Source organism: Heterocephalus glaber, unplaced genomic scaffold (genome assembly GCF_053883595.1).
Source record: "Heterocephalus glaber isolate CG9 unplaced genomic scaffold, H.glaber_assembly_v1.0 deba00001509, whole genome shotgun sequence".
Classification (NCBI taxonomy): Eukaryota; Metazoa; Chordata; class Mammalia; order Rodentia; family Bathyergidae; genus Heterocephalus; species Heterocephalus glaber.
Genome location: NW_028258325.1, coordinates 57,637,892 through 57,654,255, shown reverse-complemented (window position 1 = coordinate 57,654,255; position 16,364 = coordinate 57,637,892). Strand labels below are relative to the sequence as shown.

At 34.2% G+C, this 16,364-nt stretch overlaps 1 protein-coding gene across 1 annotated transcript in view; it reads left to right on the top strand.

The window, feature by feature from the left end:
- Positions 1–16,364, top strand: part of LOC101703973 (transmembrane protease serine 11C-like) — a 50,373-nt gene that overhangs the window by 3,266 nt on the left and 30,743 nt on the right. Inside the window, 1 exon segment of the mRNA XM_087187145.1 lies at positions 3,926–4,044. Within this exon segment, the coding sequence (XP_087043271.1) occupies positions 3,926–4,044 (119 nt within the window).

Here is a 16,364-nt window from a genome sequence, read left to right as displayed (position 1 = left end):
GAAATAGGAAGAAAAGGTCCAAAGGTGAAGGGAAGTGGGAGGGCTAGGGGAAAGAAGGGAAAGTAATAAAGATGAGAAAAGGAAAAAAAAGATACAGAGGTAGCCTTATATAGTGATACCTTGGTTCACAAATACTTTTGTTTGCAAACAATTTGTTTCTCAGACAGAAGCATTTGGCAAAATTTTGTTTTTGTTTGAAAACTCTGTATCAGGTGCCAAATATGACCATGGCCATCTTTCCCAAACAAACACAAATGTGGCCACCTTTTCCAGAATCATGAAAGAGTTAAATTAATGAACTGAAGTACCACTGTAATGCTCCTTTTTTTAATGACATTCCCTACATAATTTTTCCTACGGACCACAAATAGCCCACCCAGCTCCATCCGAGAGGCCACCTGGAGGAGTAATCAAAGCTGAAGTTGAAGTAGTAGTAGATGTCTGCAGCTGCCTACATGCCAAGGAAGAGTAAGCTCAAGCTGGAATAGAGATGTATTTGTCCATGACAAGAAACTGTAGTCAAGACATCTCCAGCTATGAGAGGAAAGGGCAGTGTGAATGTCAGAATATAGAGCAGCTTCATAATGCTCCTCTTTTGAATGCTGCTTTTTATATTCCTTACACATTTTTTAGTTCACCACCCTAGACTCCAAACCCTAAGACAATGAGCCATCTCTTCACAATCACTATTCTTTCACTTGGGCCTGTAATTAGTTGCAGAATGATAGTTGAACAAACCAGAGCACAACACAGATTTTTACCCTTGGACATCTACCTTTCTTTGCTTCAGATTACCCTAAACGATGACTCATTACACAGATTGAAATCAACAAGCAATAAATGGGTGACTACTCTCATACCTAAGGCAGGTATCAAGCTAGATGCTTCACAAGGATATAACAGCAATGGAGAAAAGCTACAGTGTTATCCTAGTCCTTGCACTAAAAGCATACATCATCTAGATCAGGATCAGTACATTTTTATCTTAAGAGGTCAGTAAGTATATATTTTCCTCTGTGGGCCATTACAATCTCTAACAAAAGTACTCAGTTCTACTGTTGCCAAGTATCCATAGACATTATGTAAATAAATGAGTACAGCTGTTTTCCAATAAATATTTATGAGAAATAAAATTTGAATGTCACATAATTTTACATTTCACCAAACATTATTCTTCTTTTGATTTTTTTTCAACTTTTCAAAATGAAAAAAACACTCTTTGGTTATGGGCTACCTCAAAACAGACCAGATTTGGCCCATAAGCCATAGTTTGAAAATGTGCTTTTTATATTAGAATCGCAGCTGCTCAGTTAAAAATAACAGATTACGTCAACACAGGAAGAGAGAAGAAAGGAGAGCAAGAAATAATACATACCCGGGGATTTAGCTCAGTGGTGCTGCCACCTGCCTCGCAAGCACAAGGTCCTGAGTTCAATCCCCGGTACAAAAAAAAAAAAAAAACATAGTTTCTTCCCCAGGAAGTTATTACATTGCAGTAGGTTAGTTAGTGAAGAATTGGTAAGGAAATTGACAGATGAGATTGCCTGAAAAGTTTCTAGATATGCATGGAAAAAATCTTTCTTGCTAACTTTCTGTTCCATTTTAAGACAATATTTCAAAATATTTCTGTGCTAATTCTAAAAGAGACTCTTAACACCCCTATAGCAGCTTTACATTCACAAAGTATAAAATGAAAGCAAAAGCATCAGAGTCCAAGCATCGAACAATACCTTCTGCAATTCAAATGTATTCGCTTTCTTTCTCACTTTATAACTGAGGGCCAGAATAATATGTGAGTTAACTCCTCTTGGACTGCCTCTTCAGAGCCAACTTCAATAGTAACACTAACAGACTTTTTAAAGAGCCAGCTTTTGACTCATTTGAGGCTCATTTGGGAGAACTTGACCTGGAAAACTACTTTAAACAAATCTTAACTGTAAGTAACAGCAGAAGGCCTGACCAAGCTGAAGGTATGCAAAATGTCCATCTCCTGAGATCAGTGCAGCAAGAATAGGGTGACTGGCTGTCACAGAACCCAAATCTGAGTAAATAAATCAGCCTGTGTGAGAAGCAGCAAGATATGCAACCATGCAGGGACAAATGTGCTGACACTGTGATTAGTTAATTATAAGCCCACACATATGTATGAGTCTAAATAACCACAAAAAGAAAAGGATTCATGCAAATTAAAAATGAAAACAATATTGCTCATACCGTAGGTCAATTGGCTTCCTTTTAGAAAGGAAATCCATTTCCTTGAACAATGATTGTAGATTATTTTAAAGTATTTTATAATCATTATATACTGAAAACATATACTAATAAAAATTAAAATGTTTAAAAGAAATTAAATAAATAAAAATGTAAGGATCTAAATCCTCTGAGAGTGCTGAACCCCTGCCCGCAGTGTGACCTAGATTATTTTAAAATACAACTCTTTTTGGAATAACACTTAAAAGTGATCTAATTTTTTTCTGCTCATAGTCTAGGTTATAGCTGAAGGTAATTAGGACAGTGTGCTAGTTCTTCTGGATGCCAGTAACAGCATTCAACTTATCTCCATCCTTCTAGCACAGTGCTGGGTGCACAAATAGAATAGGAGCTGCAGAATGCTTTACTACTCAGTAGTGTTTAAAATTCACTGGGTAGCTCCCAGAAGCTACCATTACCTAATCCCACTTCCATGTTCCTCATCTCACAATCTAATGTCAAAACTCTGATATTTCTAATAATATAAGTCATGTAGTATTTGTGCAAAGAAATATGTAACAACAAAAATTATACTTTTTGGAATTTTTTTAAATACATTCTCTGACACTGAAACATGATTTTAGTGATGACACATTTTAGTGGTTAATACATAAGTAGGCAACAATTTAATTAATTTACTAGTTTAAGATCTGAGATTATAATTTCTGGTGTTATTTTTTAAAGGTTTTCATATATTTGTGTGCTACTCATTAGACATAAAATAAATTCTGAAAGGAAAATTATTAAATGCACAGACAAGAATATATTTCAGGATTTTGATTATATTACCAAATTGTCCTTCAAATTTTTCTTTGTTTTGGTAATCTTTGCCAACTTAATCCCCCAAATAGTATTTTGTTCCATTTACAGTTACTTTATTTGTATTTGTGAAAGGACATAGATGATTCTGAATGATTAACTACAGCCACTGAGATGAAGAATTTTCTCAGAACATTGCAAAATTTCTTACTTCTACTTTCTCTTTTCTTCTTCCTCTCTCCTTTTTTCTTCTCTTTTCTTCCCTTACCTTTCTTTCTCTTTCTCCCTCTCCCCTCCTCCTTTATTCCACAGAGTAGAGGTATATAAAGGGACCTGAAAAATTTGTAAGAGAAGATATTTCAATCTCTACTAATTTAAATGTATTCAAACAGTACAATCCAACCTAGCCCTCATCCTATTTTCTTAGCTTTGCTTTTCCAAATGTAAAGTTTTATTTCTTTGTTCTGTTTATATAGTGTGCAGTACTTACAAATTATGCCTCATTTCACCTTTTCCTTTACTCATTTTAATTTCCTAGGTATCATAAACAATACATCCTTTATGAGCTTTACTCATTTTTCTATTTAATCTGTGGTTATCACAAAGACTAAGATAATTACTATCTTGCAATGTAATTTCTTTTCATAATAACATATCTGTTTCCAGATTGCCCAGCTTGAAAGCTGGAACATTAAAGTTTTACATTTAGATTTTTAAATACATTTTTAGTAAGGTTAGAATTTCATTAATATTCCTTCATCAAAGTAATTTCAATAACCACCAAGCATCAAGACTGTCTAAATACCAAGTAACCTGAAATTTCCTCTGCATATTCTATTTCACAGGACTTCCATGGAATAAAAATGGTCACATAGTGATTAGTGTGACAATATGTCTTCTTTTCTCTCATTCTCAGAAAAGATACCTTTCTACTATCACATAAGCTTTAAAGTCAACAACATTGACTACAACAGCAAATTTGCAAAGCCATATTCACAAGAATACATGGACCTAAATAAAAAAATCGTATCTTTGGTAAGTTGATATTCTTTTCTGTGTATTGTCCTTTAAACATTAAGTTTCCAGCAGTTACCTTTGAAGTTGGAAACAACCCCTTTCTGTTACCTCAGTTGTAGAATAAGACAGTCACTCCTTTCAGAAAGTCAGTTAGAAAACAAGTGTGGAGAAAAATACTGAAGAAGTTCTACATTTCCAGAACACATATAAAATGCCTGTCACGAGAGATGGTCAATTAATATTTAAAATGCAATAAATTAAATCTATTAAGATTTAGGAGTTAGAAAAATGGAGATAAAAAAATCCGACCTTTCGTTTAGTTTTATGAAGAATAAAAAAGGAAATAACAAGAAAGCATTATTACACTGATTAAGAAAAAGCTTTGGGTTCAACACTCTTGTTCTAAAAGCTGTTTACCAGCTGTATGACCTTAGCTCACTGAACTTCCCCACACCTCAGTTTCTTCAACTAAAAATGAGATCACAAATGCCTATACAATAGGGTGGATGTACATATTAAAATTAAATACAGGGTGAAGTATGATTTAGTAAGTCCTGTTGTTCTATATGTCCTTAAAAATGATATCTAAACATGAATAGTCTAAAATGGGTATGTCATGAATACTCTTACATATGTGACAGAGTTAACATATAACTCTAAAACAATAAAATAGATATACCCCCACTAAGAAATCATCCTTTGTGCTATAAATTCAGACCAATTAATTCAAATAAATTAGCATATTTTCACTACATGATGAATATTCTGGTTAATGATCCCATCTTCCTGGTCAATCAAACACGAATCCTTACATTTTACTTTAGACCCTTCTGGCAGCCCTCATTCCTAGTTTCCAACTTACCTGCTTGAAAACAAGCAACAGATATTTCTCGCACTTTTTTTATTTACTTATGTCACATGCTTTTACATGCCTTTCTGTTTTCATTGAGTACAATGATGCTTCATGTATCATAGTTATTACCACATACAGAAATATTCATAAGTACATCACTGGTGGTAATAAAATGAATCAAATGGAGTTGTGAATCATTAGACAAACTTGGTAGTAATTATTATGATACATACAGCCTATTTTTTTTATTCTGATATCCACTATATAATTCTTGTGATGATTTACCCTAAATAGAGAAAAAAATTGGATCAAAAGAGACTCTATCTTACTATAAATGGCAATTTTTAACTAAAAAGAATAGTCCTTATAGGAAACATGTCCATAGTTTTGACATGTGGTTTGCAGGTGTGCAATTGAAGAAATCTCTATGCCTTCTTTCTTTTTTCTTTTCTTTTTTCCATCCTTTCAATAGATACAGCACTAATTAAATTGAATATAAATTCTAAAGAGAAATTCTAAATTCTAGGAGAAGGGCAAGGCTTTAACCACAATAATTAATAATTTTCAGTATGGTCTAAACATTTTACATTTTAATATTTAATCTTCACAGCATCCTCATTTTTCATATGAACAAACAGAAGAACTAAAAGTTAATTTACCTAAAGTCAGTCATACTTTCCTGTATACTCCCACTCTATGACTTTTTGTCCTTTAATTAAAGAGCACACAGATATAAAATCATGAGCACAGTTCACATTACATAATGTCACATGGCTAGTCAAATATTCCAAAATGTCTAACAAATTCAATATAGTTTATGCTGTATAAATGTATTGGTCTATAGATACCCAACATGATAACTAATATGTACAGGGCCCTTAACATCACCCATTCCAAGGAGGCCACCTAAGTTTTCATATATATATATTACTGGAGTGTCAAGAGTAAAGGGCATCTTAGGTCAATAAAAAAACCAGGGCATTCGTCAAATAACAAAGTTTCTACGAGCTGAATCTGCTGGGGTATATGTCTTTGGAAACCCCTATCAAATGACAGATTATCTACTGGATTCATCAGAATTACAAATATATCATTTTAAAAGATAATAAAAAGTATGACAAATTTAATATCATCAATATTTGAGTGTAATTTTTCAGATAATAAGTCCATCCGTGGGCTCATTTTCAAGGTCTCCACTGACACCATCCAGAGCCTCCCTCCTCACATTTGCACAACTGATGGATTGGGTGGCATTTTGTGCATGTTACTTTAGGGAGGAAGGAGAGGAGAATGTGGTGACATGAAGAATATGAGCAAGAAAAACAATCTAGATCTACATGATAATCAAGAGCAAGATTTGGAGTTGTGATACGTGTGTCATTTGAATTTTCAATCTTCTTTATTATTTTGAGAAATTAAGTAGTTCTGAAATCTCTGCTCGAGGCCTTGTCCAATAATCCCAAGTGGGAGGAAGCTCACCCACCGCCATCCCAGGCTCCTAGGGCAATGAAGCTCAGCGGGTCCCAGCACCCAGAAGGAAGCTCCCCACCTCCATCCCAGCTCCTAGGGCAGTGAAGCTCAGCCAGTCCCAGCACCCAGAAGGAAGATCCCCACCTCCATCCCAGGCTCCTAGGGCAGAGAAGCTGAGCCAGTTCCAGCACCTGGAAGGAAGCTCCCCTGCTGCCATCCCAAGCTCCTGGGGCAGAGAAGGTGAGCCGCGTGGGCGCCAAAAGCACCCCTCCCCCCCGTGGAAATGAGAAGACACATAAACAAGCCTCAAAAACAGACTTCTGGATCACCTACAGCAACCCCAAAGGGAAACGACATGGAACACTCTGATACTCAAGCACCTGGACTCTCTGAACTGGCAACAAAAGAGGATCTGGGAAAAGTGAAATCAGAAATAATTACTCAGATAACAGCAAAGATTTTGCTCATGGTGCAAGGCATGATTAATAAATCTAGAGAGGACACAGATAAAAAAAAATAGAGGATCTGAGGAATATGATGGAATCCCAACATAGGAAACAAATGGAATCCATAAAACAGATACAAACAGATTTCCAGGAGATTAAAAACTCCATTGAAAGTCTGTGCAACAGAATGAACCAATGTGAGGATAGAATTTCACATATAGAAGATAAGAATGCAATTAGTGAGGAGGAAAAGAAAAACTGCTTTAAAATTGTAAGGGATCATGAGAAATCAATCCAGCAGCTGCTAGACGTTGCAAAGAAGAACAGCAAAAGACTGATTGGAGTCAATGAAGAAAGAGGAAAGAGTTCAGATGACATAAAAAAACTCTTCACAGAAGTGACAGCAGAAAATTTCCCAAGCAGGGGAAAAGAACTTGACATACAGATAAGTGAGGCATATAGGACTCCAGCTAGCCTAAATCAAAAAAAATCTACACATAAGCACATAATAGTTAGGATTCCAGAAATCCAACAGAAGAATAAAATTCTACAAGCAGTGAGAGAAAAGAAACAAATCACATACAAAGGAAAGCCCAACAGAATCACAGCAGACTTCTCAGTGCAAACCCTCAAGGCAAGAAGAGCTTGGAGTGATGTATTTCAAGCCCTAAAGGAAAACAGCCTCCAACCCAGATTGATGTATCCTGCAAAACTATCTTTCAAAATTGATGGAGAAATAAGATACTTTCATGATAAAGAGCACCTCAGGAACTTCATGAATATCAAACCGGCACTCCAAAAAATTTTAGACAATACCCTAGGAAAAGACAATGAGGATCACAACCCCAGGAAACCCAGCAGAATGAATCCATTGAGAGTGACAAATTGAACGCAAAGGGGGAGAATCCAACAAAAAGAAAAAGTCATGACAAGGCTTTTAAAACTTTTGACTTCATCTCCCTAATGAGTGTATAATTCAATCTTGTTATTGTACTGATTAGTATTTTTCTGATTCTAGAGTTGCACACCATTCCTTGTGCTATACTTACTATTTATCATCTTCATATGTCTACTTTTTAATTGGGTTGTCTATCAATGAGCTCTAAGAATTCTTTATATATTCTGCTCATAGGTTATATGCATGGTAAATATGGCCTGTTTAAGGACTACTTTTCATTTTAATGATGTCATTTAAAGTTCTAAATTTTGATGGGATCTCACTTATCAAGTTTTTCTTTTATACATCATGTTTTTTGTATCCTAGGTAGTTCTTGCCTACCCTGAATTCATAAATATTTTCCCTTATAATTTCTTCTTAAAGTTTTATACTTTTAGGCTTTCTTATTTAGGTTCATAGATCCCTTCAAGTTATTTTCATGTATGGAAAAAAAGGGTTGACATTAATTTTTTATATACAGATACCAGATGTTCTAGTGCCGTTTGCTGAAGACACTATCTCTTCCTTGGCTCTTGAATCAAGTTTATATTCTATAAAATGCTAATGTTAAATAATCTTTCAAAACTCAGTGGACCATATATGTGTGGTTCTATTTCTAGATTCTCTGTTTTATTCAAATAATCTATATGTCTTTCTTTACACCAACACTGCCTTGATTACTGTAGCTTTAGAAGAAGTCTTAAAATTAGGTACTAAACATCTTCCAACACTGTTTTTGTTTTTGTTTTTGTTTTTGTTTTTGGCCTTTCTGGGTCCATTGTACTCATACATAACTTTTAAATTTCAATATCCAATTCTTCATTTATAGCAACTATACACAGACCTGAATTTTTATATATACCTTGTGTTTTCTAATCCTGCTAAATTCAAGTACAAGTTCTAGGGACTCCTAGAGATTTCTTAGTATTTTCTCTGTAGATGATCATTTCATCTACATATAAAGATTTTGCTTCTGCCATGCCAATCTTATCCTAGTTGTGTCATTTTATTGCCAGACTATTTTGGTAGGGACTAGGTTTCAAAGTTTAATGGACAGATAAAGAGTAAGCATATCTGCCCTTGTTCCCCACCTTAAGGAGAAAGCATTGTATTGTCTCCATTCATACAAGGCGTTCTCGCTGGAAGTACGGAGTACATGTCTTTAATTTGTTGAGAAGTTTCTATTCTACTTCTAGTCTCCTGATAGCTTTTACCATGAACAGCTGTAGAATTTAGTCCAATGCTTTTTCTCCAACTAGTGACAGGATCATATGGCTTTTTCCTTTCCTCTGTTAAAATGATGACTTTTGGGGGTGGATCTTCCAATGCTGAACCAACACTGCCATTCCTATAACAAAACCACTTTCTACATACTGCCAGATCTGACTTCTAATAGCTTGTTTTGTTAAACAAATTTCTATGTTCATACATTTTTCTTCTATTATCTTTATCCAATTTTAGGATTAGCACAATGTTGAGTTCCTAAAATGACGGGAGAAGTGTTCCTTCTTTTATCTACTGTAATTGTTTGATATAATTTATCAGTTAAAATGTATATGAGCCTGCTGTTGTCATATAGGTAGGTTTTCAAGCTAGGAATATACTTTCTTTAATAGGTGCTATTCAAGTTTTATATTTCCTCCAGAGTTAGTTTCATTAATTTGTCTTCCAAGATACTTCTTAGAAGTTGTCAAATTTATTTCAAAAAAGATTTTTGTAGTATGCTTTCTATATCCTTTTAAATTCTGTAAAATTTGTGGTAATGTCTCCTAGAGCTTAATATTGTAATTTAAAAAATATATAACTGATATTGTGTAACAGGAAGAAAAGGTCTAAAAGAGCAGGGGAATTGGGAGGGGTAGGGGAAGGGAAAAAAGGGAAAGGAAAAAATATGAGAAGAGGAAAAAAATGGAAACAAAGTCTTTGCAAATAGGGAAGGGTGGAGGGGGTGAAGGGAGGGCAAGGGAAGAGGAAAAAAAGTAAGAACCAAGAGACTTACGTAATGGTACAAGATCCCAATGATGAATGTAACTGTATTTTATACCGAAAATGTACCAATAAAGTTAATGGGGAAAAAAATAATAATAATAATAATCCCAAGTGGAATCTTGAGACTTCGCATTTGGATTACAGGTCAAATATCAGACAATTCTGTATCTAGAGAATCTGATAAGGGACTGTACCCCTGGGGAAAAAATAGATATTCTGGGAGTGTTACTTAACAAATTCCCGTAACTTTACTTTATGGTGTCTTGGAATACCTTTAGCATAAAGTTATTATTTAGTATAAAAACTACAGGTCTTGGTATTATTTAAGGAATGTGTTGATCTTTTGAACTGTAAAGTTTTGAAGGTGAATACGATGTAGAAAGTTATAAATAATTTGAGGACATTAGAACAGACCATAATTAGTCTTTGGAAAAGAGAACAACTAGCAAAAGCCTTACAAGTTCAGCAGTATTTTGATTTGGAGACCAACAATATCAAAACTAGTTGTACATTATCAGTCTCTTCACACTTTTACTAGACAACTATTAGATGTTATGCATCTACATTCATATTGAAGCTTATTTTCAAAAGTAACAGCATCATTTAGTAGTCTTCCATTTGGTCCTTGCTCCAGCCTCTTACTCTAGTCTCAGCTCACACCATTCCCATTCCCCACTCACCCTCCCATTAGATTTTAAAGTCAAGTTTGTCTCATTTTTCTTCATGATTTAATCAATTACCAAATTTTATTACATATTCCTTTAAAGCAGTTGTACTTCAACTTTCAAGGTAAGATTGTTGTTTCAAAATTAATATCTGTCCTTTACTCTCCTCCAACCTTATTGAAATGACAGAATAAAAAAAAACTAAAATCAAATGACATTGTAATGTGCCTTACAACAACCAACATAATGCCATTAATAGGCTAAAAGAGTTAGTCGCTCTAGATAATTAAACTAGAAATCTAATTAAGAGTAAAATCTCAGCTCCACAATTACTTACAAGTTCATAATCCCACACAGGTAAAAATGGACCTCTCTAAAGTGAGTTTTCCCAACAGAAGCTCCTAAAATCAGAATCAAAAAAGATTAAGAAAACCAGATGTGGATAATTAATTAATGAGCTTCATTATTTCAAGAGAAAAATAAGATACTATAAATTAAAAGACTGAATCTAAGGTTCTATCCAGAGGAATATCAATGTAATAAGAAAAGGATGTAATATGCATATATTCAAAATGGGGGAAAGCTTTATTTACAATGTGACTATATGTTCAAACTACCCCAGAAATTTGATTGACATATTACTAGAAGCAATAGTAGAGTTTTGTAAAAACCTTATAAAAAGCAATATTAAGATTAATCACCAAAAATAACAAAATACTAAAGTTTTTATTTTATTTAGTTTTAGTTTCTATTTTAAATGTTGAACGGCCACAAAAACTATGAAACAAAAAAAATGAAACAGATTTCACAAAAGCTGAATGAATAAAACTATAAAACCTTATTGAACAATATAAAAAATAAATGGGAAGAAAATATATGCTTGTATAAGGGAAGACTAGTTATTTTAATTAATCAATCCAGTTCAAATTAATCTAAAAATTCATTATGATTCATTAGTATATAATAAAGATGGTATTTCTAATTCAATAAGTAGTATTGAGTCAATTGGCTAGACATCTGAAAAATATAAGCAGTAATATTACTTGTGGCCTTGGCAAATCATGGGCTGAATATAAGTAATTAGCATGGCCACAACTCTATTTATGTATTTGAAGAATTGAGCTGGATAGATTATTTTAAGATCCTTTATAGATTTTTCAATTCCATGAATCTTTTATTATCAATTGTATTATGTTAATTCTAATCATTTCAATTCAAGATGGCACCTCCTCCCTCCAAACACCAACAGACATAATCTCCATAATCTCATTCTGCCTTGTCTTTATAGCTGTAAGTATCCACCCTATACCTTATTGTCCCAATTATCTCCTCAAGGATGGAAACTAGTCAGTGCTGAACATATTCAAATAATATTTGAATAAAGAAAAAAAAGACATAATTGAGGGGGAGGGGTACTAAGAGAAATAAATTAAAAATGATGAACATTTTAGAGAAAAAAAGTAGATTTATGGAATAGGCATCATTTCTTGGACCTATGTGAATTAACATTGGAATTATTCTGAGCTTCTAAATAACTACATTATTTTATCTTTCCCATACAACTTTTCTTTCCCATAGGAAATACAACACAATAATAACATTGCTCTCATAGAATGCAATACATTATTTCATGGTCTTTTTTTCAGATATATCATTAGTGAGTTCACTCAGTCATCTTTAAAAACATCTTGTGTGGGTCTTTGTTCTCCTCTAGCATCATTCTCATTTTTTCTTAACAAAAAAAAATTAAGTTGGATAACCTTGCTGTATTCACTTCTTCTCATATTCTCATTTTAATTCAGTCCAGCTTGTGTCCATTTCTATTCACTCCATTGAACTACTTTTGTGGGGGTCACCAAAGACCTTGCTGCTGCCAGATCTAATGATCTTCTTTGAACTTCTCAACATCATTCCTGCAAACTTTTCTTCTCTTGGTTCTATAGCATTTCCCTCTCCACATTTTCTTCCTCTTAACTAGATGTTTCTCCCAGTTGCCTTGGTTGGTACTTATTCTCTGCAAATCTCTAAACACTGTCAGCCACCACTGTACCATCCAGCATCACGCTTGTATGCCCCACTTCTCCCCCTTGCTTCTCTTCTCTTTTCTCTCACTAGCTTCCCTCTATACTACCATATTCAAACCCACTAATTGAATGCCATCTACATTGATAGCTCCAAAAATAAAACTCTCATTCTTCATCCCAAAAATCTTTTGCTTCCACAGTCTTATCCATCTCAATAAAAACACCAAAATCAGTCCATTTGCTCAACATAAAAAGCTAGCAAAGGGTACAAATGTTTTAAAATATGGCTTTTCTAATTGGATATTGTAGTTTTTAAGTCTTCTTGAATGTTCTTTAATTGCTGCTAAATGACGTTGCTTCTTTTGCTAAAAAATTAAATGACCTTTGAAGGTGCAAGTTGACTATACATCATAGGGAAATATTAAAAGAGATATTGGGCACTCACTAATAATCAAGGCATGTAAAAATGATCCATGTGGGCCGTATTGAGTTCTTTAAGTCAGTTTCCTGAGTTCTAGGGCTGTGGACCACATAGATATTAGATTTATAAACTGCTCATGGTTATTCAACATTTCTAGAAAGGTTCTTATCATCAAGGTGAGATGATGGTCCCACAAACAAGTTTCTTGTGGTTTGTACAAATTTGTTAAAATGTGAATACTTCCTAACTGCCTTTTATGGTAGAAATCAGTATTTTTCAGGATGCTGTGTTTCATTCCTGTAAGGATTTTTTCTTTATTGTCACATTAATAATGCTGATACTTACATGTAAGTTGCCCATGTTGCAGAAAACCAGAAGCTACACCTCCCACAGAATCCCCTTAATATTATACATTTAAACTGTGGCTTTTATCTCTGATGTTGAAAGCCATTTTGTTTTTTCACTGTACATAGACACATTGTCTCTTTAAGACGCTGCTGAAATTGTAGAGAATGTAGCCAAAACAGTAATAAACAATAACAGTTAAAATGCAAAAAAAAAGCTAGCAAAGGAATAATCTGCACAAGTGACAAATGTGCACATTCTATTGATTCTACCACCTAAATATAACTTTTATATATACACTTCTCTCCTTAACTGCAGTTGTTACCAACTCTTCCAAATGCCTACAGTCACCTCCTAACTTGTTTCTTTGCTTCCACTCTAATCTTCCCATGATTTGATCTCTACACAATAACTAAATGATTTTAAAATGAAAATCAAATCACATCATACACCTGCTTAAAATTCTTTTAATTTTTGTCATATTTATATAAATATAACAATAAAAAGTAAATATAAAACTAAAGAAATATCAAATCACATAAAACAGACTTTTATAAAGACTTTTTTTGCTTGTCTTTTCCCAATCCCCCTCTCCCTTTACACATATCCTCAGACTCCACCTTCAAATAACTCATATTAACAACACAATGCATATCTTTCCTTATTTCCCTCCTTAACTGTATTAACATAAATACAAACATAAAAAGATATAGGTATATCTTTGTCACTATAATGGTTCATTATGCAGTTCCATAAAAATTATTTTTCTTGGTAATGCCTCATAAAAATTCCCCTATGGCCATATAAAAGTCTAACGCATTCTTTTCAATGATTTTAAAATATTTTTTAGTATGGATGTGGCATAACATTTTCAATTCTTTCCCTGTTTGCAGGATTTGTTTAATAATCAAAATTGCAAAAAAATTCCTCTACTACATCCTCATTTTTTTTTTTCTTTCCTGTACCGGGGATAGAACTTGGATCCTTGCGCTTGCACAGCAGGCGGCAAAACCACTGAGCTAAATCCCCAGCTACATCCTCATTTTTTTAATTTGACAAGTATGTTTTCTAAGATTTCCAAATCAAATGAGGATTTTAATTTAAAGAAAGGCTGACAAGTTGCTTTTCAAAAAGTTAAAATAACCCACATTGGCACCATTAGCATATTTGTGTACCCTCTTCTCCCGGGCTGCTGTGTTCTTTGCACAAGCCTCTCAGACTCACTTCAGGTTCTTGCTTGATCCTTAGGAAACCCATCTCCACCAACAAGCGTGCTCTCACACTTTTTGATAAAAGTATGTCATTATTATTTAATTTGATATATTTTTAAAATATTTATTCCTTTTAGCCTTTCAGGCCACAAATTTAATTTCAAAAATGATAATCATCTTTCTAAATTGAACCATTCAATATTTAATTTTTTAATCTTTGCAATTTTTGTTTTTGGTACCATTATAGCCTTTTTTTTTTTTTTGGTCCTGTGTCTCAGTATTCTTATGTGTGTTTTTCTTGCCATTGTTGTTCAGGTTGGTATGTTTCCTCAAGTAATTGTTTTGATGAGCACTTAATCTATTTTATATCATCTCTGTCTGCACAACTCCCTTATTTGCATTATAATATTTCTTTGTTGGCTTATTGGGGCCACTTTCATGTTACTGGAGGTAGCCTTGGAAGATTAAAATAAGATGTCTTTAAATTCTACTAGCTGAATTGGGTCAACAAGCATTCTGTCTCTCCATTGCTAAGCCCCAGAAGGTAGTCTTCTGGGTCCCAGTTTCTTCCCACAGCATAAGCCTAGCCTCATGTTCAAGTAAGCTTTGCTTTCCCCTTTGCAGTCCTCCCCTGGTGTTTATGAGGCCATGGAAAGCCTCATATAAAGCCAATTTCAACTTTATTCCTGGTTTGCCTAAAACATCTCTTTGCCAAGTTTTTCTAAAGGACTGTGTGGTTCTTTATTTGTACACAGCTCTCAGACTAATCTTAGGGTTCTCACCTGACCCAAGGGAGAAAAAGCTGTTGATCATCTTGCTTTCTTGACTTTTCACAAATCTCAATTCTGTTGGACCTCAGAGAGGTAAATACATTAGAATGGGAATTGAAAGAAAACTTAGAATTTTAGTTATCATCTTTTCAGGATTCTGGCATTCACTAATTTAGAAATAACATCCAAATTTCTTACTATGTCCTACAAAGGCCCTCTAAAATCACATCCCTAACCACCTGGGAAAATTCAACTTAGACACCTTTTCCTTTGCTCATGTGACTTGAATCACAATGGCTTTGCTTTTATCCCTCAAATATGCCAATCTCATTCTTATGGGTGCTCATACCTGCTGATATCTCCATCTAGAAAACTGTGCTCTTCTCTCCTTGATTGTCAACTTTGCATCTTTCAGGTCTCACTCAAATGTCATCTCTTCAAAGGGACTTTATTTGATCACTTAAATACTCTACTTTGAGTCACTCCATCTCATATTTTATATTCTCCATACCACTTAGCACTATCTCAAGTTATCATCCATTTATTTCTTGGTATGTTTTATTGGTTTCCTCTAATGAATCACCAAGAAAACATGATTCTTATCTACCTTGCTCGTGATTTCATTCCGTAAGATATTTATTGCATAAATAAACACATCCCAATTGCTTTGGAGCAGGAGGAAAAAATATAAATTAAATCTTTTGTCATTTCTAACAAATTGCTTTTTATGAAGTCCGTCTGTCAAAGCAAAAGCCATGGAGAGTTCATTTATTGTCTAGTGATATGTTCGGGTCTTACTGTAAGAATCCATGCCTTAGATTAAAGAGGTGGAGCAGAAAGCAATTGAGGCAATTGAGAAAGTGAGTCTTTTTTTTTTTTTTTTTTTTTGGTACCGGCGATCTAACTTGGGACCTTGCACTTGTGAGCTAAATCCCCAGCCCAAGAAAGTGATTCTTACATAAAATTTTTCTAAGAGATTTCTACTCACCACGTTACGATTTATATCAAAAGCCTCATGTAGTCAGACATGGCAATTTGATAAGGTGATTTGATCATGGGGAGCATGATACTCAGCAGTGCACTAATCCATATAGCTAAATGTGATTTGGGAGGTGCAGCCTGGTCAGAGGTGGGTCACTGGGGGTGTGAGCTAGATCTATCTCTTCCCCAATCTTTCCTTGATCCATGTCTCTGTTTCCCACTGCCA